A 27627-nucleotide genomic window follows, 5' to 3' on the forward strand; every position below is an offset into this window, starting at 1 on the left:
GAGAGCAAAGAGGGTGTTTTGAAATGGTTTGGGCACATGGAGAGAATGAGTGAGGAAAGATTGACCAAGAGGATATATGTGTCGGAGGTGGAGGGAACGAGGAGAAGAGGGAGACCAAATTGGAGGTGGAAAGATGGAGTGAAAAAGATTTTGTGTGATCGGGGCCTGAACATGAACCTCCGACACATATATCCTCTTGGTCAATCTTTCCTCACTCATTCTCTCCATGTGCCCAAACCATTTCAAAACACCCTCTTCTGCTCTCTCAACACGCTCTTTTTATTTCCACACATCTCTCTTACCCTTACGTTACTTACTCGATCAAACCACACTCACACCACACACTGTCCTCAAACATCTCATTTCCAGCACATCCATCCTTCTGCGCACAACTCTATCCATAGCCTACGCATCGCAACCATACAACATTGTTGGAACGACTATTCCTTCAAACATACACATTTTTGCTTTCCGAGATAATGTTCTCGACTTCCACACATCTTCAAGGCTCCCAGGATTTTCGCCCCCTCCCCCACCCTATGATCCACTTCCGCTTCCATGTATCCATCCGCTGCCAGATCCACTCCCAGATATCTAAAACACTTTACTTCCTCCAGTTTTGCTACATTCAAACTTACCTCTCAATTGACTTGACCCTCAACCCTACTGTACCTAATAACCTTGCTCTTATTCACATTTACTCTTAACTTTCTTCTTTCACACACTTTACCAAACTCAGTCACCAGCTTCTGCAGTTTCTCACATGAATCAGCCACCAGAGCTGTATCATCAGCGAACAACAACTGACTCACTTCCCAAGCTCTCTCATCCCCAACAGACTTCATACTTGCCCCTCTTTAAAAAACTCTTGCATTTACCTCCCTAGGGAGGTATATATATATATATATATATATATATATATATATATATATATATATATATATATATATATATATATATATATATATATATATATATATTTTTTTTTTTTTTTTTGCTTTGTCGCTGTCTCCCGCGTTTGCGAGGTAGCGCAAGGAAACAGACGAAAGAAATGGCCCAACCCACCCCCATACACATGTATATACATACGTCCACACACGCAAATATACATACCTACACAGCTTTCCATGGTTTACCCCAGACGCTTCACATGCCTTGATTCAATACACTGACAGCACGTCAACCCCGGTATACCACATCGATCCAATTCACTCTATTCCTTGCCCTCCTTTCACCCTCCTGCATGTTCAGGCCCCGATCACACAAAATCTTTTTCACTCCATCTTTCCACCTCCAATTTGGTCTCCCACTTCTCCTCGTTCCCTCCACCTCCGACACATATATCATCTTGGTCAATCTTTCCTCACTCATTCTCTCCATGTGACCAAACCATTTCAAAACACCCTCTTCTGCTCTCTCAACCACGCTCTTTTTATTTCCACACATCTCTCTTACCCTTACGTTACTTACTCGATCAAACCACCTCACACCATACATTGTCCTCAAACATCTCATTTCCAGCACATCCATCCTCCTGCGCACCACTCTATCCATAGCCCACGCCTCGCAACCATACAACATTGTTGGAACCACTATTCCTTCAAACATACCCATTTTTGCTTTCCGAGAAAATGTTCTCGACTTCCACACATTCTTCAAGGCTCCCAGGATTTTCGCCCCCTCCCCCACCCTATGATCCACTTCCGCTTCCATGGTTCCATCCGCTGCCAGATCCACTCCCAGATATCTAAAACACTTTACTTCCTCCAGTTTTTCTCCATTCAAACTTACCTCCCAATTGACTTGACCCTCAACCCTACTGTACCTAATTACCTTACTCTTATTCACATTTACTCTTAACTTTCTTCTTTCACACACTTTACGAAACTCAGTCACCAGCTTCTGCAGTTTCTCACATGAATCAGCCATATATATATATATATATATATATATATATATATATATATATATATATATATATATATATATATATATATATATATATATATTATCCCTGGGGATAGGGGAGAAAGAATACTTCCCACGTATTCCCTGCGTGTCGTAGAAGTCGACTAAAAGGGGAGGGAGCGTGGGGCTGGAAACCCTCCCCTCTCGTTTTTTGTTTTTTAATTTTCCAAAAGAAGGAACAGAGAAGGGGGCCAGGTGAGGATATTCCCTCAAAGGGCCAGTCCTCTGTGCTTAAAGCTACCTCGCTAACGCGGGAAATGGCGAATAGTTTGAATATATATATATATATATATATATATATATATATATATATATATATATATATATATATATATATATATATATATATATATAAATATATATATATATATATATATATATATATATATATATATATATATATATATATATATATATATATATATATATATATATATATATATATATATATAGGTGCAAGAGGTGAAAAAAAGGGCAAATGAGAGTTGGGGTGAGAGAGTATCATTAAATTTTAGGGAGAATAAAAAGATGTTCTGGAAGGAGGTAAATAAAGTGCGTAAGACAAGGGAGCAAATGGGAACTTCAGTGAAGGGCGCAAATGGGGAGGTGATAACAAGTATCACGTGGTGATGTGAGAAGGAGATGGAGTGAGTATTTTGAAGGTCTGTTGAATGTGTTTGATGATAGAGTGGCAGATATAGGGTGTTTTGGTCGAGGTGGTGTGCAAAGTGAGAGGGTTAGGGAAAATGATTTGGTAAACAGAGAAGAGGTAGTGAAAGCTTTGCGGAAGATGAAAGCCGGCAAGGCAGCAGGTTTGGATGGTATTGCAGTGGAATTTATTAAAAAAGGGGGTGACTGTATTGTTGACTGGTTGGTAAGGTTATTTAATGTATGTATGACTCATGATGAGGTGCCTGAGGATTGGCGGAATGCGTGCATAGTGCCATTGTACAAAGGCAAAGGGGATAAGAGTGAGTGCTCAAATTACAGAGGTATAAGTTTGTTGAGTATTCCTGGTAAATTATATGGGAGGGTATTGATTGAGAGGGTGAAGGCATGTACAGAGCATCAGATTGGGGAAGAGCAGTGTGGTTTCAGAAGTGGTAGAGGATGTGTGGATCAGGTGTTTGCTTTGAAGAATGTATGTGAGAAATACTTAGAAAAGCAAATGGATTTGTATGTAGCATTTATGGATCTGGAGAAGGCATATGATAGAGTTGATAGAGATGCTCTGTGGAAGGTATTAAGAATATATGGTGTGGGAGGCAAGTTGTTAGAAGCAGTGAAAAGTTTTTATCGAGAATGTAAGGCATGTGTACGTGTAGGAAGAGAGGAAAGTGATTGGTTCTCAGTGAATGTAGGTTTGCGGCAGGGGTGTGTGATGTCTCCATGGTTGTTTAATTTGTTTATGGATGGGGTTGTTAGGGAGGTAAATGCAAGAGTCTTGGAAAGAGGGGCAAGTATGAAGTCTGTTGGGGATGAGAGAGCTTGGGAAGTGAGTCAGTTGTTGTTCGCTGATGATACAGCGCTGGTGGCTGATTCATGTGAGAAACTGCAGAAGCTGGTGACTGAGTTTGGTAAAGTGTGTGGAAGAAGAAAGTTAAGAGTAAATGTGAATAAGAGCAAGGTTATTAGGTACAGTAGGGTTGAGGGTCAAGTCAATTGGGAGGTGAGTTTGAATGGAGAAAAACTGGAGGAAGTGAAGGGTTTTAGATATCTGGGAGTGGATCTGGCAGCGGATGGAACCATGGAAGCGGAAGTGGATCATAGGGTGGGGGAGGGGACGAAAATTCTGGGAGCCTTGAAGAATGTGTGGAAGTCGAGAACATTATCTCGGAAAGCAAAAATGGGTATGTTTGAAGGAATAGTGGTTCCAACAATGTTGTATGGTTGCGAGGCGTGGGCTATGGATAGAGTTGTGCGCAGGAGGATGGATGTGCTGGAAATGAGATGTTTGAGGACAATGTGTGGTGTGAAGTGGTTTGATCGAGTGAGTAACGTAAGGGTAAGAGAGATGTGTGGAAATAAAAAGAGCGTGGTTGAGAGAGCAGAAGAGGGTGTTTTGAAATGGTTTGGGCACATGGAGAGAATGAGTGAGGAAAGATTGACCAAGAGGATATATGTGTCGGAGGTGGAGGGAACGAGGAGAAGAGGGAGACCAAATTGGAGGTGGAAAGATGGAGTGAAAAAGATTTTGTGTGATCGGGGCCTGAACATGCAGGAGGATGTAAGGAGGGCAAGGAATAGAGTGAATTGGAGCGATGTGGTATACAGGGGTTGACGTGCTGTCAGTGGAGTGAATCAAGGCATGTGAGGCGTCTGGGGTGGACCATGGAAAGCTGTGTAGGTATGTATACACGTGTGTGGACATGTGTATGTACATGTGTATGGGGGGGGGGGGGGTGGGGCCATTTCTTTCGTCTGTTTCCTTGCGCTACCTCGCAGACGCGGGAGACAGCGACAAAGTATAAAAAAAAAAAAAAAAAAAAAAAAAAAAAAATATATATATATATATATATATATATATATATATATATATATATATATATATATATATATATATATATATATATATATATATATATAAAGTCCTCAAACGGTCACATCCTACCACATGCTAATATTCCTATGAAATCTGTGCAGATGTGTTTTCCTTCCTCACTTTCATACCTCGCCTTTCATCCTCTCTCCTTCCTTCTTTCCTAACATCACAATACAAAGTTCAGCAGTAATTGCCAACTTGCATAACCCTTCCCGCAGGGCCCCTTCCGATGCTGTGTGGCATTGATGTGATATGCAGCACAAACGCCAACTGCACGGAGAACGTGGACGCGGACGATGTGCTGCACGGAGTCTGCAGCTGCTACCCGGAGTTCGACGATGTCTCCGCACCGGGTCGCGAAGGATCGCTGTGCGTCCGTGAGTGTCCATCCAGAGATTCTGACGTCCAGCTTCTCCCAGCCCTCTCACGGGCAGCAGCGGGTGTGGTTTGACAGTGTGTCTCATACTTGGGGAGGGCGTGTGGTATGCATTGGTGGACTCTGCTCACGTCAGAAACCGACCATCATACCATTCTAGTCAATACAGACTCAATCACTGTATCTTAGAATCACAAAAAAGGGTCATTCTGTGAGCAATGGACCCATGCAATCCTTCGCTCACGGCACACGTGCAATGGACCCTCTTCGGTCTTTTAAGAATACCATCGTAAACTGTGGACAAAAAGATCTTCAGATTCAGTTTGCAGGGACATGCACGTGTGGCCGTACGTAAACTCCTGACCAACACCATCATGACACTATCAAAACGCAAGCCTATCTGATGACACCCACGGGACGAACATGGGAGGGGACGATAACGACTCTCGTGTGACTGTGTACTTTGGGGAGACATCTTGACTTTGACGAGAAAAATCACCTGATCGCACCCAATCGAGGTTTCATTTTTCACTTGGCTTAAACGGAATGTCATACTATGTTTGTATGCGAACGAGAGAGAGAGAGAGAGAGAGAGAGAGAGAGAGAGAGAGAGAGAGAGAGAGAGAGAGAGAGAGAGAGAGAGTTGTTTGCAGAAGTCATGCTCATCAATATTGTCAAGTACAGACTGACTAATCATTTGAAATCATCTGTCGCATCGACAATAAAGGTCATTAACGGCTTATATCCATTAGATAGAAAAGATCTAATACCAGAATTGCTTATTCATATATCTCTAATCATATGACTGAAGAAGTGGATTTTAAGATACTGAAGAAGAATAATCATTTACATCCCTACAACTGAAATCCAGTTAGTAATGACTACATCTTGTACTGTATATTGGTTACCGTCGGGAAATCAAAGTCGACACGTATTAGTACTTTGCCCACAACAAGACAAAAACAGTAAGAAGGTTGAGGTTTGGACCAAGAGGCCTGCTAGTCAAAGACAACCAGGTCATGACCTTCAGTTGTCTTTAACAGGGGAAGAAATCCTTAACATTACCTCTGCTGGTTATCTGATATCCTCCTGGTTCGTCTCTTATCCCATAAATCCTTTGGTTAGTGTTGATCAGCGTCGCTCCTGTCCGTAGGTGCGTGTGAGGAGGACTTCTGCTACAACAGCGGCACCTGCCACCGTACAGACGACACGTATGAACTCTACTGCACGTGAGTATACTCGCACCATCTCCGTCATACCTCCTATGATATACTCAGCCATCGGCTTTACTGTCCTCTCTCTTTCCACCGTTGTGGGTGTTGAGATGGAGGTGTTATATTCAGCCTTCTGCTTTACTATCCTCTCTCCGTCGTTACAAGTAGAGAGATTAAGATAATATTACTGTCCTCCATCAAATAATCTTGTCATAGAGACAGAGGCATGGCTTTCCCATGTTTCATAAAAACAGGTATAGAAGAATGTACAAAAATTATTCATCTCCTTCGTCATCTCATTCCAGAGAATTTTAGTGTCAAGATCAGTGTGTGTGTGTGTGTGTGTGTGTGTGTGTGTGTGTGTGTGTGTGTGTGGATCTCTGCAGGTGCCAGTCTCCTCCACAAAACGATCTCTAAAACTGTATTGGCGGACTGATTCCTATAGCCAAACCCCTGAGAGAGGACGAACAGCTAGATTGGCAGTGGGCCGTTAACCGCATCCAGGATTCGAACTTTGCTCATGACCTCGGACGGCCCTTAGATGCATCACGGTCAGAAACATTACCACTGCATCTGTTTTTTCCCCAAATCCATTCAACATACTACTGACTTCAACACATGGTAATGTGTGTATATATACTTGTCAGTAAAATTTGCGTGGTTTTAACTTACCCACTTGAGCGGGAAGGAGTCACACGTGAGTGACGACTTCATGGCCTTTGAATACCACGGTGCGGTCCTTGAGAGTTATGACCTGACTACCGTCATGGTCAGGTACAAAGGCCAAGTCATATAATACTCAGATGGTTTGATGTCACAGCTGTGGCTCATACCGTCGTGCTCAAGGGTCGTACCGTTCGTGTCCTACGATTGTAGCGTCGTGGTCAAGGATCGTACCGTCATGCTCAAGGATCGTACCGTTCGCGCCTTAGGATTGTAGCGTCGTGGTCAAGGATCGTACCCTCATGCTCAAGGATCGTACCGTTCGTGCCTTACGATTGTAGCGTCGTGGTCAAGGATCGTACCGTCATGCTCAAGGATCGTACCATTCGTGTCTTACGATTGTAGCGTCGTGGTCAAGGATCGTACCGTCATGCTCAAGGATCGTACCATCGAGTCACAGGATTGTATCTTCGTGCTTAAGGTGTTTAAAAGAGACGAACCTTTTTCATCTTCTTAACCCGACGTAACCCATGTCAAGTGGAACTGACGACGCTCTTTGAGTTCACATACAACGCTGTATCCCTCGCTCTCTGTTAACCTGTCTTATCCTGTCACTTGCAGGTGCTCCGCCTGGTACTTCAAGAACAACAAATGTAGCGCAGACATGAGAAGTAAGTCAACTTGTGCTTTATCTGTGTTGGAATGTGAATCTAATGTGCCTACTTGCCACAAGATAATTATTTAGGAATAAGTTCGAAATATATCACAGGAAGAGACAAGAACCATTGCGTCATGAAATATACATAACTGACATCTGTAGTCTAGCCATTTTCTTGAATAAATAATTTTGGACGTGTTGATATGAAAATGCAACAGTTGTACTGAGCATGTTATATATCGAGCTCTACCTAGCAGCAATGCGTGTTTCCCTCGGGGAACCATACTGAGTGATCATGTAACTAACACTTGTCTTGCTGTGGTCCAGTTGTGATCGGGGTGCTGGTTGGCGTCGTGGTCATCGCCTTTGTTCTGGTTTTTACCATCTTCTACATGAGAGAGAGGTGAGTCCTGCCTTGGTCAATGCGGCCGTTGAATAGAGACTGAAGTAAGTTGTGCCCTGACTAGATATCACACTTGTATTAGTCTCGTGTATGCAAATACAGGTAGTTCTAAATGCAGAGGTGTAAGTTTGTAGAATGTACCTGAAGGTGTGTGGGATGATGATGACTGAAGGGCTGTTGACATGCCAACTTCTGAGTGGGGAGAAGCAATGTGGCTGCAGGAGTGGATGAGAGTATGTGGACGAGGCCTTTCCTCTGAAAAACTTGTGAGAAAAATACTTTGAGAAATTTGTGCATTTGTGGATCTGGAAAAAGTGTATAACTGGGTTGAAAGTGATTGTTAAAAGTGCCACGAATATATGGTAGAGACGGAAAGCTGCTAATTCTAATCAGGAGTTTTTACCGCGAAAGTAATGCGTGTGTGCGAGCAGCAAGGGAGGTGATGGTGGGACTGCGTCGAGGGTGTGTGGTAAGGGGTCTTGGATAGAGAAGTGAGTCTATAGTATGGTAGGTGTAGGCGGAGGTGGGTGGGGGCAGGGAGGCTTGGGAGTGGATCGGTTGCTGTCTGCAGATGACACAGTTCTGGTTGCAGACCCCGAGGAGAATCTCCGGAGGCTGTGTGAGATTGCGAAAGTGTGTGAAAGTACGAAGCCGAGAGTTAATGCGAACATTTGTCAGATGATGAGGTGCAGCGGGGGTGGATGGAGATGAGGCAGGAGGGTTTAAGTGTGAGTGTGAATGGAGAGGACCTGGGGGGACGTGGAGTGCAGTAGGTACATGGGAATGGACGTGGCAGCTAATGGGGGCTGAAGCGAGTCATGGAATGGAAGAAGAGGCCAAGGTCCTGGGTGCATTAAGGAACGTTTGGAGGGAGTGGTTAATGTTAGAAAGGTGCAGGATAAATACGTTTAGAGGTACAGAAGACTCGACAGTCTTACAGTGCTGTATGGTTGTGAATCCTGGGCCCTGAACGCAAAAGAAGGGAAGAGAAAGCATGTGTTGGAATGTTTGAGAACGATATGTGACGTGAGACGGACCGATAGTTAAGGAATGACAGTATCAGACAGAGGTGTAGTGGTGTGCTAAGTAACACTGAGAAAGTCAACCAGAGGGTCCTAGAAAAGGTGACTCAGAGGAGAAGGGAGCAAGAGGGAAGGGTAGGCTGAGACATTGATGGAAAGATGAAATGAAAAGAGCTTTATGAAGTGGAGTCTGAACATACAGGAGGTTGAGAGGCGTACACTGGATAGAGAGTTTGATCGATATGGTAAATGGGGCGGGGGAAAGAGGAGGAGGAGGAAGAGGAGGAGGAGGAGGAGGAAGAGGAGGAGGAGGAGGAGGAGGAGGAGGAGGAGGAGGAGGAGGAGGAGGACATACCTTCATTGGTCAGAAACAGGGCAAATGAAGCGGATAAGTTAGACTTTGAGTAGCCTTTGATGCTAAGCTGTGGTAGTGGGTCCTGATTTCGATGTCTGATACATGACAAGTGGAGGCTGGATGTGTGGAAGTGATGATGGCGTTCGTTTGTTCATAATGCCTCCTTACTTTGACGGGAAGGTTAACTTAGGGAAAAAAAATCATTTCCTGAAGGTCTATAGACATTAGGCAAAATGAAAGGTTTAATGTAATTACCTCTGGTTTTTTCCTTTTTGATAGTTCCTGATAAGCAGTTAAGGCTACTTTGTTAGAGTTATTGGTAGTTCCTATACAGGAGACCACAGAGCAACGACAATCTTAGGTCAATTAGTCCAGAGGGTTATAGCACACATGATTCCACCAGAGCAGGAAAATCACCAGTACGATGCCTGCTTGAGCACACCAGTAATTGACTTAATTCGTATGTCTAGTTCTTCAGCTGCAGACAATCCTAAGATATTTGATGCGTGTGTCTCATCTAGTAGGAAGCATAGTAATATATCGCATTACTTAGGCTGACCTGTCGAGGACGTCGAAAATGAAGCTAACTTATTGGGTAAGCTAGTATGGGTGAGGTGAGGAAATGATCTGTATGTTGCTGTATGGATGAGGTGAGGAAATGATCTGTATGTTGGTGTATGGATGAGGTGAGGAAATAATCTATATGTTGCTAAGTAATCAATATGTTGCTAAGTAAATACTGCCGCTCTACATTAAACAGTTATGCCATTGTTTTCCTTTTTTAAGTAAATCTTATGATTATACTTTTACAGTCACTTCATCATTATATCTTTCTGGCTCCCCAGACTGAGAGCACAAGAAGGCATGAGGTTGCCCAGGCTGTTCTCCGCCTCACAGGTAACTATCGACGTCCTGGCTCGTCCAGCCACCAAGCTCAAGTCTTATACACTAGTGAGGATGGGACTGATCCGCTCATGCTTTGGTAGATGGTCGGTTATCTGGGCTTTAAGCCTATTATCAACTGTGACTCAGGGTCGTTAATACCACTCAAGTTTCAAGATATAACCAATAAATAAACAAGCTTTCCCACATGGTCCTTATGCATGTGTTCAAGATAATTCTCTGATGATGATGATGATATATATATATATATATATATATATATATATATATATATATATATATATATATATATATATATATATATATATGTGTGTGTGTGTGTGTGTGTGTGTGTGTGTGTGTGTGTGTGTGTGTGTGTGTGTGTGTGTGTGTGAGTGTGTGTGTGAGTAAATCCTATAATATGAAAATAATATACATAAGTACACAATTAATTAACTAATATGAGGGGAAGTTTATTGTTTTTGTCTATTTTTTTCATGGAACAACACACAAAATATAAAAGTTGATCATTACCTCTTCCTCTCCACGTGTAACAATATCATTCAGGAGGACGTGGGGGTCGAGCAGGACGTGAGCCCAGAACTACAGTATGAACGGGAGCGAGACTGGCACGAGAGCCTTCCCGAACGTCTGCGCCGTCCACAGGGCGACCAGGATAGGCAAAGGCCCCCGACGGTCCGCTACCCACACCTGCGAAATTGGCCTCCCTACAGGACGACGTCGGCAAGATGGTACGACGTAGACTACAGGTCACAGAGGGTCCTGCCCCAATCCCACACGACGCCCGCCAGACACTCCTACCACGGCAGGGAGTCCGATTCGCGTTTAGCCCAGCGTTTACCGTCACGGGAGGTAAGCGTCGTTAAGCCTATGTTTCAAGTGTCGCTCATTCGTTTATTTTACGTTCAAAAGTTCCCGTCACGGACAGAAGTCTAAGGGAAGCTTGGTGGAGGAAGCACTTCACCTGGATTGATTTATTTTTTGGCACGCGAATGATAGAAATTATTCATTAGGAACGTCTGATGGCGATACTAAATCAGGACGAATATATGTTAAAGACAGCAGCAGTGTAGGTGATTTCTTCTTTATGAAATATACCTTTATGAAATATATCTTCACTAGCTGTGTCAGAGGTGGAGGGAGCGAGGAGAAGTGGGAGACCAAATTGGAGGTGGAAAGATGGAGTGAAAAAGATTTTGAGTGATCGGGGCCTGAACATGCAGGAGGGTGAAAGGCGGGCAAGGGATAGAGTGAATTGGAACGATGTGGTATACTGGGGTCGACGTGCTGTCAATGGACTGAACCAGGGTATGTGAAGCGTCTGGGGTAAACCATGGAAAGTTGTGTGGGGCCTGGATGTGGAAAGGGAGCTGTGGTTTCGGTGCATCATTACATGACAGCTAGAGACTGAGTGTGAACGAATGTGGCCTTTGTTGTCTTTTCCTAGCGCTACCTCGCGCACATGCGGGGGGAGAGGGTTGTTATTTCATGTATGGCGGGGTGGCGACGGGAATGAATAAGGGTAGACAGTATGAATTATTTACATGTGTATATATGTATATGTCTGTGTGTGTGTGTGTGTATATATATGTATACGTTGAGATTTATAGGTATGTATATTTTCGTGTGTGGACGTGTATGTATATACATGTGTTTGTGGGTGGGTTGGGCCATTCCTTCGTCTGTTTCCTTGCGCTACCTCGCTAACGCGGGAGACAGCGACAAAGTATGATAAATAAATAAATGAATAAATAAATATATATATATATGTATATATATATATATATATATATATATATATATATATATATATATATATATATATATATATATATATATATATATATATCAGCTAGTCACTAGGTCGTATGCCAATCTGGTCACCCCCTAGCACACATCCATATCAAACTTTTTGCCCTTACAGGAACCTCTGCAGTGGACCAGACAAGGAACATCCCTGGCCCAACCCGGTCACTCCGGTGGCCCTCGGCCCATCGTCCTTCCTAAGCCTGTTAACCGGGGTCTCCCCGACGAGGACCTCCTCATCACCATTCCCAGGGTGCCTCTCAACTTCACGAGCAGCAGCCTAGACGTCTGAGGCGCCGCGGGGCCTTACGCCACACTTCGTCGATTCACGACATAATGTACGACTAATTGTAACCCTCCCTCTAGTCAACCACCCTTAGATGTGTGGTGGTAGACTACAGCTGGTGTTTGTGGTAGTAGATTACAGCTGGTAGCAGGCAGACTGCAGCTAGTGAAAGCAGTTGGTAGAAAATAATGTTGCCTTAACTCTGACTAGTTTGAGTATAGCTGTATTACCAATAATAATAATAATGATATTAATAATAATAATAATAATAATAATAATAATAATAATAATAATAATAATAATAATGAATAACAATAATAATGATGACAATAATAATAATAATAATAATAATAATAATAATAATAATAATAATAATTATAATAATAATAATGACAATAATAATAATAATGAACAATAATGATAATGATAATGAGTAAAATAACAATAATAATAAAAATCATAATTCTAATATTGATTAATATAATGATAATTATGATGATTATGATTACGATTTTTTCAAACACACACACACACACACACACACACACACACACACACACACACACACACACACACTTAAGGGGTTGCATGACTGCTAAGATATGGGGGTCCCACGAGTGTTAAACTCCCTTCCCCTTAAGCAGAAACAGGTAATTGCAATAGACAGTGTAGGGGTCAGGTGTGTGACCCACCAGAGTAACGGGCCCTGGGTCAAATCCCAGACAGGACAACCGGCTCACAGCTAACACTGCTGTATGTCGTTCCCATTGGAGATGGTCGATGAATGAATGGGTACCTGGCATAATATGGGGTGCGGATATGTGTACACATAAGGTTAAGAAATAGTTCTCATAAGGCAAGGTTAAGAAGAGACACGAGTGTGAAATTTCTCCCTCTCTCTCTCTCTCTCTCTCTCTCTCTCTCTCTCTCTCTCTCTCTCTCTCTCTCTCTCTCTCTCTCTTTCCTTGTCTTGCAACACACAATTCCTCAATTCTCAGTTTTATAGGATATTTCAGATACATACAGCCTCGCCATCATCGCGTATAAATAGATGTTCAACCTACACCCCGTGTGTTAGGGTGAAACATGGACTTCCATACTTTATAAAAGTTCTTATCACATTTCCACTTTACACACTAATTTGATCAAATCAGTCACTTGAGGCCAAAGCCTTCATTCAAACTACCTATAGACGCAAAATGTGTCCATTATATCTGATACCCAACCGTTCCTACATCATCAGACATATCCCAAATCTTAGTCAGTTCTCTTATTACATCTGCTCATCTCATGCGTGGTCTACCTCTCTACTATGCTACTACATATATCTGTTCCTGATTCACTCATGTTCCACACCATCCACACCCTCCCCTAAAATAAAAAAAAAATCCATCCATGGGCCTTTATGCCACATAATCATCATGTGTTTTCATTCTTTCTATCCTACTAACTGTTAACTATACTATGTAAATTATCCATCTCTGCTGCTGTTATGTTTCATCTCTCTTAACCTACATACATGTGGGTTTCATAGTCATACACTAGCATCTGGGACGAATACTACCTTATGTAGGGCATTAAACATTCTATGCTTAGACTTTCCCATTCATGAGAACTTTAAGTGCATCCCAAATTAATAGCAATCACACACACACACACACACACACACACACACACACACACACAACTCTCGAGACAAACATTCCACCCAAGAGCAAAACATCTTAATTTCCTTATACGTCAAAATGCTATAAACATTTCTTATGTCAAGTGGGCAACATTATACATCTCAAGTGAATCACCAGTATTGTAAATATGTATACTTAATTCAACTGTAGCAATGGTAATTGTGAAATCTTCCATGAGTACATGTGGACAGACCCAGCATTACGTGTGTATTGTCTTGTCAATACCTACCTCATGCATTACATACCTACCTACATATACTATATACCTACTTGTGAAAAAAGTTATACTTTTGATAACAAATGAAACAAAACTGGTTAAGAATCATCTGCATTGTGTCAGCGATTTCGTCTACTACGTTATGTAAAGCGTGATGTTTAGCGTATGTATTCGGATTATGTATCCTCTATGTACCAGTGAGCTAATCTGATGTATATTCCTTGTACATATTAATGCTTTTCCGTGTGAATATATGTCTAGAGAAATATTTAGTTTTTGTAAAGAAAGTAATCACTATATACTAAAATTCATCTTGTTTCATTATAATTCTTATCGTGCAGAACTCCAGGCCCTTGTGTTAAGTCTGCCAACCGATACAGAATTCCTGGCATAACGACTGTTTTCGTGGTTTCCTTGCACTCGTCTGGACTTCAGGAGTATTTCGAAAAGAATGACATTAATAAAAAAAAAAAAAAAGAGAGGATTATACATAACTAATGCTCCTCTACTGAAGAGATGATTATACGTAAAAAAAATGTAATGCTATTAACATGGGAAAGGAACGTATATTCATGTGTCTATTCTATTACTGATGTATTTGTACGGCTGAACATTCATCTGAATATAAACGCCTATATCAACATCTGATGCCTTGTGCGTCATTCTCGACCATAACAACTACTTACTTTCACGCTGTTGTCGTAAATGTATTATTACTACATAAGCGTGAAGGAGCTACATCTATCATAAATCAATTTGAATATAAGTTTCCTTTAATGGAAACTGACACTTAAAAGTCGTTAAGAAAATGTCAGACATCGCTTTAACCCAAACACATTTGATTTCTTAAATTTCATGGCTGTGAGAATTATTTGTTGATGTTTTAGCCTAGCCTTCAATGTTTCACCATTTACACACAGTCAAGAAATTATGAAATAACATAGATCGCTATGACCAACTGAAAATATATTAGTATCTTAGTTACCTTTTATACGTCACACTGCCTTCTTTGGAGAAATCTAGAACACACCGGGACTTAAGTGGGCAAAACACTTTCCTCCTTGTCCATGGTTGCACTACTTCGAGCCGCTGAGTTAACGCCGCCTCTGGGCGCAACGTCCCACACCACAATACCGAATATCCTTCACCATACGCCTGTAACAGGTAAGACACTAATCATCTTCATATCTTGATTCAAGATCATGTATTTTACATATTAAGGAAATTGAATCCTAAAGGAACTTCCGTTAACTTACGTGGCTGTGATGGGTATGTAGATCCGTTGGGATGAGTCGACGTTTGGCTCGGATGTGATTATTTGTATTTTACGAGGAGAGAGTTTTACACTCGTGTAGCCCCGTCTTCTTACCACCATGTATATGTGTGCCATGTTTTTGGTCCTATGTATGTATGTAAAACGCGCAGACACCCCTAGCTTATACCAGGGCGTTGAGTGGTTAAGATTTATTACAGTATTATTAATGGTATATATATAAAAGAGACACTGTTTTCTTGGAAACGTTAGACCTAGAAATAGATCACAAGCTTTGTACGGTGTATATAGCAAACAGCGTCATATATGTAAACTGAAAAACATGAATGTATGCTATTTAGTCATTATCACAAACTTTATTCCATATTGAAATTCGTATGTATCCATAAATATTTTCTTTATTTCTGTCATCAGTACTTTCACCACCATAAATATCTACAAGATACTTTGGCAATATTATCTAACGCTGGCATTTAGTGTATCCCCGCTTTCTAACTGTCCTTGACCATTCCAAAATTTTGGCAACTCTGACAGCAACGTGAGCTGATTTCATAAGACGCGTCTGCATTAGTTAGTGTGGCTGTGTATTACATGAAAATCTCTGCTTGGCAGCAGCACTGCTTGTCTATATTATTGATGTCTTGCCCCTGAGCATAAGAGCAGCGCAGAGCATAGCATCAGAACTATTACTGGACAGCTGGCAGTATCGACTAACAATGCTGGTGTGTGTTGCGTGGCGAAGGATGCATGAGTAAATTGCTGTACACCGACGTTGCGTGCCATGTATGACGACTGACATAGATGACCGTGATACGCCGCGCCCGTGTTTCATGTCATGTCAGAGGCAGATTTAGCGTAACATTACACCTAGCACAAGAGAACGAGACACGTTGTGCCGTTTTGTCATGTCTGAGACTGATGTGGCATGATTGACACAAGTGATCTGGACACGTCAAACTGAAGTGTCATGTCAGAGATGGAAGCAGCATGACAATACACCTGACAATAAGGAGCGCAATAGAGCGTTAATGGGATGGCATTCATTATGGCCTCAGTTGCCCGTGCCGTTTAAGCCAGCGTAACAAAAAGAGGAAAAAAAATCTTATTGGTACACCGGCCGCAAGTGGGGCTAAAACATACCCGTGACGGTTGCCCCGCCCACTACTTTTCAAGTGTTTACGACTATGTTGGGTTGGCAAATTTATCTTTATATATCAATCAAAATTCACTAGCCATATGATGTACTCTTAGGAACATTATTACCAATTACTCTTGTTATTACATCAGAAAGCATTCTTTTTTTTTTTTTTACCAGCCAACGTGACCAATGAAACTCCAGATTCGATAGTCAAACTGCTTGTTTTGTTAGGTGGCCTCGCACAACTCCCCGTCAGGGAGGTGTTCATTGACAGTCTTCCTCAAGCCGTGCGTGAAGCAAGATGAGGAAGGCCATAGGTTGCGTGTGACATGTGATAAGACACTCGTGAAATGAATCGGAAGACAACGCAGACGCTAATGTTAACCGCTGAGTGTAAAAGTGAGTTCCTCCGTGATACGTCGTAACTTACGTGTGTCTTTATATAACGGTAAAATTGTGGTGTAAGTGATTCATTTTCAACAAATCGATTAACACATTGGAAAAATTAGGATTAGCATTTAATGAAACATCGTTATTTTCCTGGCACGAAAATCATGTAAACTTGACTGGGTTAGGAAAGGGCTGATTTTGACTAACATTCACTCTTGTGTTGGTCGATGGTTAATTGATTGCATATCATTGCAGTATTTCATGACTCGTGATTCGGACATGGGAAAACTAACTACTTAATGATTTAGGCGATTAGTGAAAAATGTGAAACTGCAATATATATATATATATATATATATATATATATATATATATATATATATATATATATATATATATATATAAGGCGGCTTCAGTGCAATACAACTTTGGAATTGTGAATAAATCTGAGTAAAATGTGATTTCCTGGAAATATTTTTAGTGTTATATTTCCTTCGAGTCTCGCACTCGTGGATGATGGCGTCCACGGTAATACACCGGTCGGCTGGTGGAAGGTAAGATTATTTTTCTTCACATGGGCGCCCATAGAAAGGGGCATCGCCTACCCCTTAAGATTTACAGTTGAATGCTTAACATTGCAGTCAAACTAAACATCTTTAGTAGCTTGTATCAAAGCTAAAAATTTGTTTTTAAGTACACATAACATTTTTAGGGACCATTGAGTTAATGTAAAGTTGATCGCCTGTATTCAACATATATGTTTTGATCCCACTTGAAAATATTTCTGTAGGCGCCCATGATCATTTATCAACTTTCTTTGGCCATCCATCCTATTTCAAATGATCAAAGAAAATTTATTGCGAGTGTTGTTTGGTCATCACGTTTCAACGAATTGTAAGTGATATTCATCGTGTTATTTAGCTATTATGTTTTATTTTATTATGGCTATATGTTAAGTGTTATTTGGCCAACATATTTCAACTGATTATACGTTATATGTCTAATGTTATGTGACCAAAATGTGTTGTTTAGCCATCATGTTTCAATTATTATAGTTGATATAGTTAATGTATGGTCATGTTTCAACGAATTTTAGGAGCTATGGAGTGTTGTATGTTTATGTTTCAACTGATTTTAGGTAATATGTTTGTTTGGTTATCATGTGTCAACTAATTTTAGGTGAAATGTCATGTATTACTTGGTCATCATGTTTCAACAAATTTTAAGTGATATCTCGAGTGCTGCATCTTCATTATGTTTCGATTGATTTTAGGTGATATGTTACTTGTTTAGGCATCATGTTTCTCATTATAGGTGATATGCCTAGTGTTGCTTGGTCTTCATGTTTCATCTAATTATGGGCAATATGTTGAGTGCTGTTTGACCATAATGTTTCACCTAGTAGGTGATATGTCGAGTGCTGTTTGGCAATGATGTTTCGATTGATTATAGGTGACATGTTGAGTGTTTGGCAATGATGTTCAAACTTATTATAGATGGTATGTCGAGTGCTGTTTGGCCATATTGTTTCACCGAGTAGGTAATTGTCGACTACTATTCGGCCATTATGTGTCACAGCACACATATGGCTGGGCAATGTTGATATTCCTATGCGAAAGGCTGGTGACTTTCAGTATATCAAATTTGTAACATAGCTTAGAATTTTATCAAAATCCATTACGAGTAACAAATTATTCAGCATTACATAGTTAATGGTTGTAATTTGTTTGGAACCTTAACCACAGGTGGCGTGAAAATTCTAAAACGTATGTGTAGTGTTGTTTGTATTGTATCCAATGTAAGACCTGAGCACAGGCACTGTTGACATAGAGCAAATGGTCTTCTACACTGAGGCGGGACGCTGGTATATTTAACTTTAATGCTGAAAATTAAGTAAAGTTTAGACCCCTAAGCGAGGTCAGGGGAGGCTTTTATTGATTCTGATGTTTATTTCTTCATGACCTCTACCACGTTTCCTTAAATTAACCTTACATTTTTCCTAATTTTCATAGCCCTCCCTACTATCGACTTACTACCGTGAAAAGAGGCATCTTATTCTCCGCACGCTACACTCCCATTGCAGAAGAAAATCACACATATTCCACTACTAATTTGATTCATCGGTCATAAAGATGTTTTTCGCTTCATCGCTAGATGAATGAATAAGCTAATTTAAATTTCTAGAGAGCTTTGCTTAGGGCAACAAAGTTCATCTCGAAGTGGGAAACGAAGCTTGTTTCATTTGAGTATTTTGTATATCCATTTGTATGATAGTATGTGATTGGAAACCATATTTATTTGTACATCAGCGTTTATAAGAGAAACTTAGTTTTGTTAACCGAGTTAGAACACTTTCAAACATAACGCTACCAACACGCAGGGCATGTACAAGTTGTCAAGCCATACCAGCATTATCAGTTGTTGACAGCTTTCATTACAGATTATGCCAACGTCTTAAGTGATCACGATTATCTCATTTGGTTAGACCGTCATGTACTTACAGTAGACTGTGTCATGTATACTCTCTGCATTGGCAGGAATCGCAGTGGCATTTCTCGTTCTGCTCTCCCTTGGTCGTAAGCCGAACTTGCGTTTCCCGCTGCCATTTACATTTTTGAAGCTAATTGGCATCCATGACTCAAAGAACCAAGTTGCTTGCTAACAGAATAATGAGCATTTAACATTTTCTTCCTCTTTACTGAACATTTATCTTTATCAGTGACGTCCGTAATGCCATCATCATGTATAACGTCACTAGTCTGAAACAATACAGGAGGGACAACTCTCATCACTTAAAATAAACATCTACAGGGGGTACCTCCATCTTATGATTGGTAGGATTATCAAACTTGCCTGCTGACGACAAGTTTAGTTTTGCCTATCATTATTGAATGATAGTGGGCGACGTTCAGGTTCGTGTGACGTCACTACCTTGCTTTCAACGCTGGACCATTTGCTTTTACGTAGAATCTAGTCACACACATTGTTCCTGGAGCATTGAGGAGCTGAAGAGTATCTTAAGGTTCTTTCCGCTATTATGATGATGATGATGGGCAATGAGACAATGAAGTCTTCGAGAGTGTAGGGGAAGCAGTCATAGATGTCGAGGTAACCTGTGTTGCCCTTTCCACCACCGTACTTTAACGATGACCAAGTAACAACTTTTTCGATGCATTGTCACACTATGTCGACAGGATATCATTAACCGCTGAAAGACTAGGAACACTGAAGGTTATCTCCAGATCTTTTGACTGTATTGTTACTTGTTCCAGTCCTTATCCTGTACACACCCGGTGTTTGTGATATGATAAGGAGATATTTCAGTTTAATATATTGAATTGAACCATAGTTTGATCACAGGAGAATGGTTGAAACGGTTATTGTACAGGTCAAGAAGCCAGTCGGTACTTCACTTAAGCAAAACAGTAAGATAATATCAAGAATATCAAAGATTATACTAATAAACATGTAGTGTTATGAAATATCAAGAGAATTAAACTGGGGCGTCGGTTTACTTAAAAAGCATAGCAGTTTGCAAACAGGCTTACATGTATCAATGGTGGGTTTCTCCTGATAAGCTTTCAGTGCCTTTGTTATTCTCAGTTTCATGTTTATAGTGTAATTGGCTAGAATTTCGAAAATCAGGACAAATCAGGTTGTCTTTAGTATTCGATTAGTTTATATTTTGTAGACAGCTCACGATTGCAGGTAATTAGAAATCGTATCTACAGAAGGTAAATCCTTTTGCAATATAATGTTCATATTAAGTAATACTATATATGAAATATGAGGGTAAAACTCTTAGCTAGTTTCGACACTGTATTTCGTAAGAGACAAAACTTTAGTTGCCTATGTAAGGCAATGTTGTAATATTTAATCGCCATGGCGTAGTTGCTGCATATATTACGATTACACATTCCACTTAATTGATCTGTTCCTGTCTCCCTGTCTACCCGCATATATATATATATATATATATATATATATATATATATATATATATATATATATATATATATATATATATTATCCCTGGGGATAGGGGATTAAGAATACTTCCCACGTATTCCCTGCGTGTCTGCGTGTCGTAGAAGGCGACTAAAAGGGGAGGGAGCGGGGGGCTGGAAATCCTCCCCTCTCGTTTTTTTTTTTTTTTAATTTTCCGAAAGAAGGAACAGAGTGGGGCCAGGTGAGGATATTCCACAAAGGCCCAGTCCTCTATTCTTAACGCTACCTCGCTAACGCGGGAAATGGCGAATAGCTGAAAAGCTATTTATGGATGGGGTTGTTAGGGAGGTAAATGCAAGAGTCCTGGAAAGAGGGGCAAGTATGAAGTCTGTTGGGGTTGAGAGAGCTTGGGAAGTGAGTCAGTTGTTGTTCGCTGATGATACAGCGCTGGTGGCTGATTCATGTGAGAAACTGCAGAAGCTGGTGACTGAGTTTGGTAAAGTGTGTGGAAGAAGAAAGTTAAGAGTAAATGTGAATAAGAGCAAGGTTATTAGGTACAGTAGGGTTGAGGGTCAAGTCAATTGGGAGGTGAGTTTGAATGGAGAAAAACTGGAGGAAGTGAAGTGTTTTAGATATCTGGGAGTGGATCTGTCAGCGGATGGAACCATGGAAGCGGAAGTGGATCATAGGGTGGGGGAGGGGGCGAAAATTTTGGGAGCCTTGAAAAATGTGTGGAAGTCGAGAACATTATCTCGGAAAGCAAAAATGGGTATGTTTGAAGGAATAGTGGTTCCAACAATGTTGTATGGTTGCGAGGCGTGGGCTATGGATAGAGTTGTGCGTAGGAGGATGGATGTGCTGGAAATGAGATGTTTGAGGACAATGTGTGGTGTGAGGTGGTTTGATCGAGTAAGTAACGTAAGGGTAAGAGAGATGTGTGGAAATAAAAAGAGCGTGGTTGAGAGAGCAGAAGAGGGTGTTTTGAAATGGTTTGGGCACATGGAGAGAATGAGTGAGGAAAGATTGACCAAGAGGATATATGTGTCGGAGGTGGAGGGAACGAGGAGAAGAGGGAGACCAAATTGGAGGTGGAAAGATGGAGTGAAAAAGATTTTGTGTGATCGGGGCCTGAACATGCAGGAGGGTGAAAGGAGGGCAAGGAATAGAGTGAATTGGAGCGATGTGGTATACAGGGGTTGACGTGCTGTCAGTGGATTGAATCAAGGCATGTGAAGCGTCTGGGGTAAACCATGGAAAGCTGTGTAGGTATGTATATTTGCGTGTGTGGACGTGTGTATGTACGTGTGTATGGGGGTTGGGCCATTTCTTTCGTCTGTTTCCTCGCGCTACCTCGCAAACGCGGGAGACAGCGACAAAGTATAAAAAAAAAAAAAAAAAAAAATATATATATATATATATATATATATATATATATATATATATGTATATATATATATATTCCCTGGGGATAGGGGAGAAAGAATACTTCCCACGTATTCCCTGCGTGTCGTAGAAGGTGACTAAAAGGGAAGGGAGCAGGGGGCTGGAAATCCTCCCCTCTCTTTTTTTTTTTTTTAATTTTCCAAAAGAAGGAACAGAGAAGAGGGCCAGGTGAGGATATTCCCTCAAAGGCCCAGTCCTCTGTTCTTAACGCTACCTCGCTATCGCGGGAAATAGCGAATAGTATGAAAATATATATATATATATATATATATATATATATATATATATATATATATATATATATATATATATTCATCCATTTATTTATCTATTTATTTTGCTTTGTCGGTGTCTCCTGCGTTAGCGAGGTAGCGCAAGGAAACAGACGAAAGAATGGCCCAACCCACCCACATACACATGTATATCCATAAACGTCCACACACGCAAATATACATACCTATACATCTCAACGTATACATATATATACACACACAGACATATACATAAATACATATGTACATAATTCATACTGTCTGCCTTTATTCATTTCCATCGCCACCTCGCCACACATGAAATAACAACCCCCTCCCCCCTCATGTGTGCGAGGTAGCGCTGGGAAAAGACAACAAAGGTCCCATTCGGTAACACTCAGTCTCTAGCTGTCATGTAACAATGCACCGAAACCACAGCTCCCTTTCCACATCCAGGCCCCACACAACTTTCCATGGTTTACGCCAGACGCTTCACATGCCCTGGTTCAATCCGTTGACAGCACGCCGACCCCGGTGTACCACATCGTTTCAATTCACTCTATTCCTTGCACGCCTTTCACCCTCCTGCACGTTCAGGCCCCGATCACTCAAAATCTTTTACACTCCATCTTTCCACCTCCAATTTGATCTCCCACTTCTCGTTCCCTCCACCTCTGACACATATATCTTCTTTGTCAGTCTTTCCTCAATCATTCTCTCCATGTGACCAAACCATTTCAAAACACCCTCTTCTGCTCTCAACCACACTCTTTTTATTAACACACATCTCTCTTACCCTGTTATTACTTACTCGGTCAAACCACCTCACACCAAATATTGTCCTCAAACATCTCATTTCCAGCACATCCACCCTCCTGCGCACAACTCTATCCATAGCCCACGCCTCGCAACCATACAACATTGTTGGAACCACTATTCCTTCAAACATACCCATTTTTGCTTTCCGAGATAATGTTATCGACTTCCACACATTCTTCGAGGCTCCCAGAATTTTCGCCCCCTCTCCCGCCTTATGATTCACTTCCGCTTCCATGGTTCCATCCGCTGCCAAATCCATTCCCAGATATCTAAAACACTTCACTTCCTCCAGTTTTTCTCCATTCAAACTTACCTCCCAATTGACTTGACCCGCAACCCTACTGTACCTAATAACCTTACTCTTATTCACATTTACTCTCAACTTTCTTCTTTCACACACTTTACCAAACGCAGTCACCAGCTTCTACAGTTTCTCACATGAATCAGCCACCAGCGCGGTATCATCAGCGAACAACAACTGACTCACTTCCCAAGCTCTCTCATCCACAACAGACTGCATACTTGCCCCTCTTTTTTTATGAAACACGTCACAAAGGACTTCATTAGTGGACTAATGGAAGCATGTAATCGACCAGTAAACAGGAAATTCACTCATTAGGTGTGTCGTAGGCCATTCGGTCTCTTGATTTGTCAGGATGAACACCTGGCCTTGTTCAAGTTCCTGTAGCGCTACCTGCGCTGCGGTTACCCTGGACCGCGTCTGTCAATCAGTTCGAGTATCAATGAAATCTAGAATATATAAGCTTCTATCTATCTGTATTTGTCTATCTATCTTTCCTCAGCACGTCGGGGCCTGAACATGCAGGAGGGTGAAAGGCGTGCAAGGAATAGAGTAAGTTGGAACGATGTGGTATACTGGGGCCGACGTGCTGTCAATGGATTGAACCAGGGCATGTGAAGTGTCTGGGGTAAACCATGGAAAGTTGTGTGGGGCCTGGATGTGGAAAGGGAGCTGTGGTTTCGGTGCTTTATTACATGACAGCTAGAGACTGAGTGTGAACGAATGTGGCCTTTGTTGTCTTTTCCTAGCGCTACCTCGCACACATGAAGGGGAAGGGGGTTGTTATTACATGTGTGGCGAGGTGGCGATGGGAATGAATAAAGGCAGACAGTATGAATTATGTACATGTGTATATATGTATATGTCTGTGTGTGTATATATGTATACACACAGTAGATACAGGTATACGGTCCCTGAGTAATATTAGTATGCTGTATTCCTTTGAGTGAGCTGAAGCCATCGCAACCTGGTGTTCGTATTCATGAACTGAATTCATTTAGGATGAAGCAATTCATCACATATTACACAGCTCACATCCACACAAGAGCCCAGTGCACTACAGTTTCACGCCCACTGGCTGCCCTGTGCCAATTATGTGCCCGTTATTGACAAAAGTCTCTACCAAGCTTAATCTTGGCGAATATGTACACGCACATGCTGAACGTTCCGGGGTAATTTGTCGGTTATGCTACTTAGAAATCGGAACAGTGTTTTATGTTTGGTATCTAAGGGCATTTACGATAGCTTTAAATAGATCACATTTTCCGAAGTAATGTTTGTCATTTTGTGTGAGCTGAGACCTTTAGAACCTGGTGTTCCGAGATCTTTTATTACTAGGAAAGTTTTTTCTTTTTTCTTTTTGCTAGAACAGATTAACAGCTGTTATAATGATAACGGTGAAAAAAGATCTTTATGTTTTCCTTTTTTCCGGACTGTTCCGCGTTGCTTCGGCTTATACTGTGCAACCCGTACATTTCCCTCCTGTGATTCCCTTACCCTGATTTAACTGCCAATTTACTCTTGATAAGTTTGTAGTAAACTTTTGGAAAATCTCCTGCCTTGTCCTCACGATTCTTTTCGTAGCTACTTCGTTTCACCTTTCTTATCCTGCTATAATCTTCCTTGTATTTTCATACCTTGCAGATGCTAGCTGGCTGGAGTATCGCCTATATTTTCACCGCTGTATTTCTCGAAGCTCCTTTGCCTTTTGGCATCTTCTGTTGAGCCACTCATCCGTCTCGTGTCAACATTCCCTCTGTATATGAGGTTAAAGGTACCCAGGTTCCTTCTTCTGGCTCCTGGCTACTTGAACTCCATATCTCAATCCATGTGGTTTCCACGATTACTTCTCCTTTGGTCCTATCTCATCTCTTCTTTTTCAACTTAATGATTTAACAAATAGTTAGTCATTATATGATAATTTTTTTTACACCTGGTGTAGCGTATATGAGATTACCAACATCCATCCTAGTATATGTGAAGATTTAGAGTTAATAATGATGGTGTATCAGTCCCTCTCATCCTAGTGTGTTCACAGACATGTTGGCACTGGAATCTATCTACTTATTCTCTAAAATCGAGTGTCTATATGACGTCTGTCACCCTGAGAATGCAAGTTCCCCGTTCTCTTTTCCTTATAATTGGAATCCCCAGTCATTAGTTCTGTAACGTCTTTGAGAAGTGCATTTTTGACTGCTTCATGTATCACTCTGATTGTACCTTCATTGTTATCATTGTATATTCGTCATGGATCGTTAGAAAACATTTTAGGATTGTATGTGTGTGTGTGTGTGTGTGTGTGTGTGTGTGGCTTTATATAGTTTATCATACGATATTTTAGTTTTCTATGTCAACATCGTATGACCAAAAACGCTGTTGTATGATGCAATGGGTAACTCTTAGTTCCCTTTCAATCCAGTGTATGATCTGAAACTCTGTATTACAGTTGTATTTGAATGATATTACAGTTGTGTTTGAATGAATTCATGAGTGCTTTCAAGCATGCATCCATTAAGACATTCAAGGTCTTCATTAGATTTACTTTAGGGATGCTTCGATTTTGTCAGTGTTTACGAAAACCACATACATGGATATTGCACATTAAAACTATTCGACTTAGAGTGATGTCCGTTGATGATATTAGATTACCTTAGGTTAGGTAAGACTTTTTAGGTCGGGATTGTCTCTTTTCATATTCATCTGTTGTTTTACAAAAGGAACGCATTGCTCGTCTGACAAACCTCAGCTGACCCCACCGAGCGACAGCCTAACCTAGCAATACTCTTCAGAGTGCTCGCTGCCGTTGAGATAGATGTTTGTGTTCGCAATAAGTAATCTGCAGATAATGATCTTGGTCTATATTGGTGAATTAGAATTTCTGCAGCCCAAATGTAAATGATTACCACGATATCTTAGTGGATTGCTCACATTCTTACATTTGTTATCACTATGCATGGCCGAAATTCATACGCAGTATACTGTCTAGCATCTTAGGTAGTAGGTTTAACAATATCACTTATTACGTTGCCACAGTGTTGTTGTCTGGACGAGTTAACGTTCTGAAATTACGTTGTGGGAACGTAATTCTATAGAATCCCGGGAAGTTTCTTGTACCGTTGTGAAATGTTCACAACCTACCTTACCTGTAAAGCTTTATGATATAGTAAAATATGCATACAAACTTTTTAGGATATTGTGAAACCTTCATAAACTTTTTTTCAGGATATCGTGAAACTCGTACATTTTTAGGATATGAAACCTTCACACACTTTTTTTTTTTTTCAGGATACTGTGAAATATGCATACAACCTTTTTATAAGATACTGTGAAACTTTCATACACCTTTTAACACGTATACAACCTTTTTAGTACATTGTGAAACCTTTCTTGCATCCTTTTTGGATTGGAATCTGTTATGCCATCTTTCTAAGACCCTTTTAGGATGTGGGAATACCATCATACACCCTACCTTTAGTGTACAATTTTCTTCAACCTTCACAGATTAAGGTACCTTTATAGACCCTGTGTTAAGTAGGCTACAAAGGTATATTCTGAATGATCTTTTGTGAGAAAACAACTAATATAGAGGTACGTTAGGTCTATAATGATAGGTTGATAAAATGATAATGAAAATATATTGAATAGGTATACAAACAAACCAAGATAATTGAGTGTCATTATTATTATTATCATTATCATTAATACTCTCTTCAGGGAGCACTATTATTCCTTTTTCTCAGCAGGGGTCCCTTTGATCTTGTCTTAGTCACTCACTATCCCTTTTCTACGAGCCGCTCACTCACTCCACCAATAACTCCGAGGGCCACGTCCTCTTTCTCCTTGGGGTATCTCCCTTTCCCCTGTCTCTTCATGGGTCACTCATTCTCTTCCTTATCTTTTTTTTCAAGGATCAGTGTGTTCCTCTGTCCCTGGCGAGAGAGAGAGAGAGAGAGAGAGAGAGAG

The 27627-nt window shown here is 40.9% G+C and overlaps 1 protein-coding gene across 1 annotated transcript in view; it reads left to right on the forward strand.

Moving 5' to 3' along the window:
- The window catches only part of LOC139753865 (uncharacterized), a 63933-nt gene extending 50754 nt beyond the window's left edge, over positions 1-13179 (forward strand). Inside the window, exons 6-12 of the mRNA XM_071670813.1 lie at positions 4729-4887; positions 6040-6115; positions 7385-7434; positions 7749-7824; positions 10047-10098; positions 10651-10956; positions 12029-13179. Of these exons, the coding sequence (XP_071526914.1) occupies positions 4729-4887; positions 6040-6115; positions 7385-7434; positions 7749-7824; positions 10047-10098; positions 10651-10956; positions 12029-12202 (893 nt within the window). The 3' untranslated portion in view covers positions 12203-13179. The remainder of the gene's footprint in view (positions 1-4728; positions 4888-6039; positions 6116-7384; positions 7435-7748; positions 7825-10046; positions 10099-10650; positions 10957-12028) is intronic.
- The last annotated feature ends 14448 nt before the right edge of the window (positions 13180-27627 follow it).

This window comes from Panulirus ornatus, chromosome 15 (genome assembly GCF_036320965.1).
Source record: "Panulirus ornatus isolate Po-2019 chromosome 15, ASM3632096v1, whole genome shotgun sequence".
NCBI classification, from domain to species: Eukaryota; Metazoa; Arthropoda; class Malacostraca; order Decapoda; family Palinuridae; genus Panulirus; species Panulirus ornatus.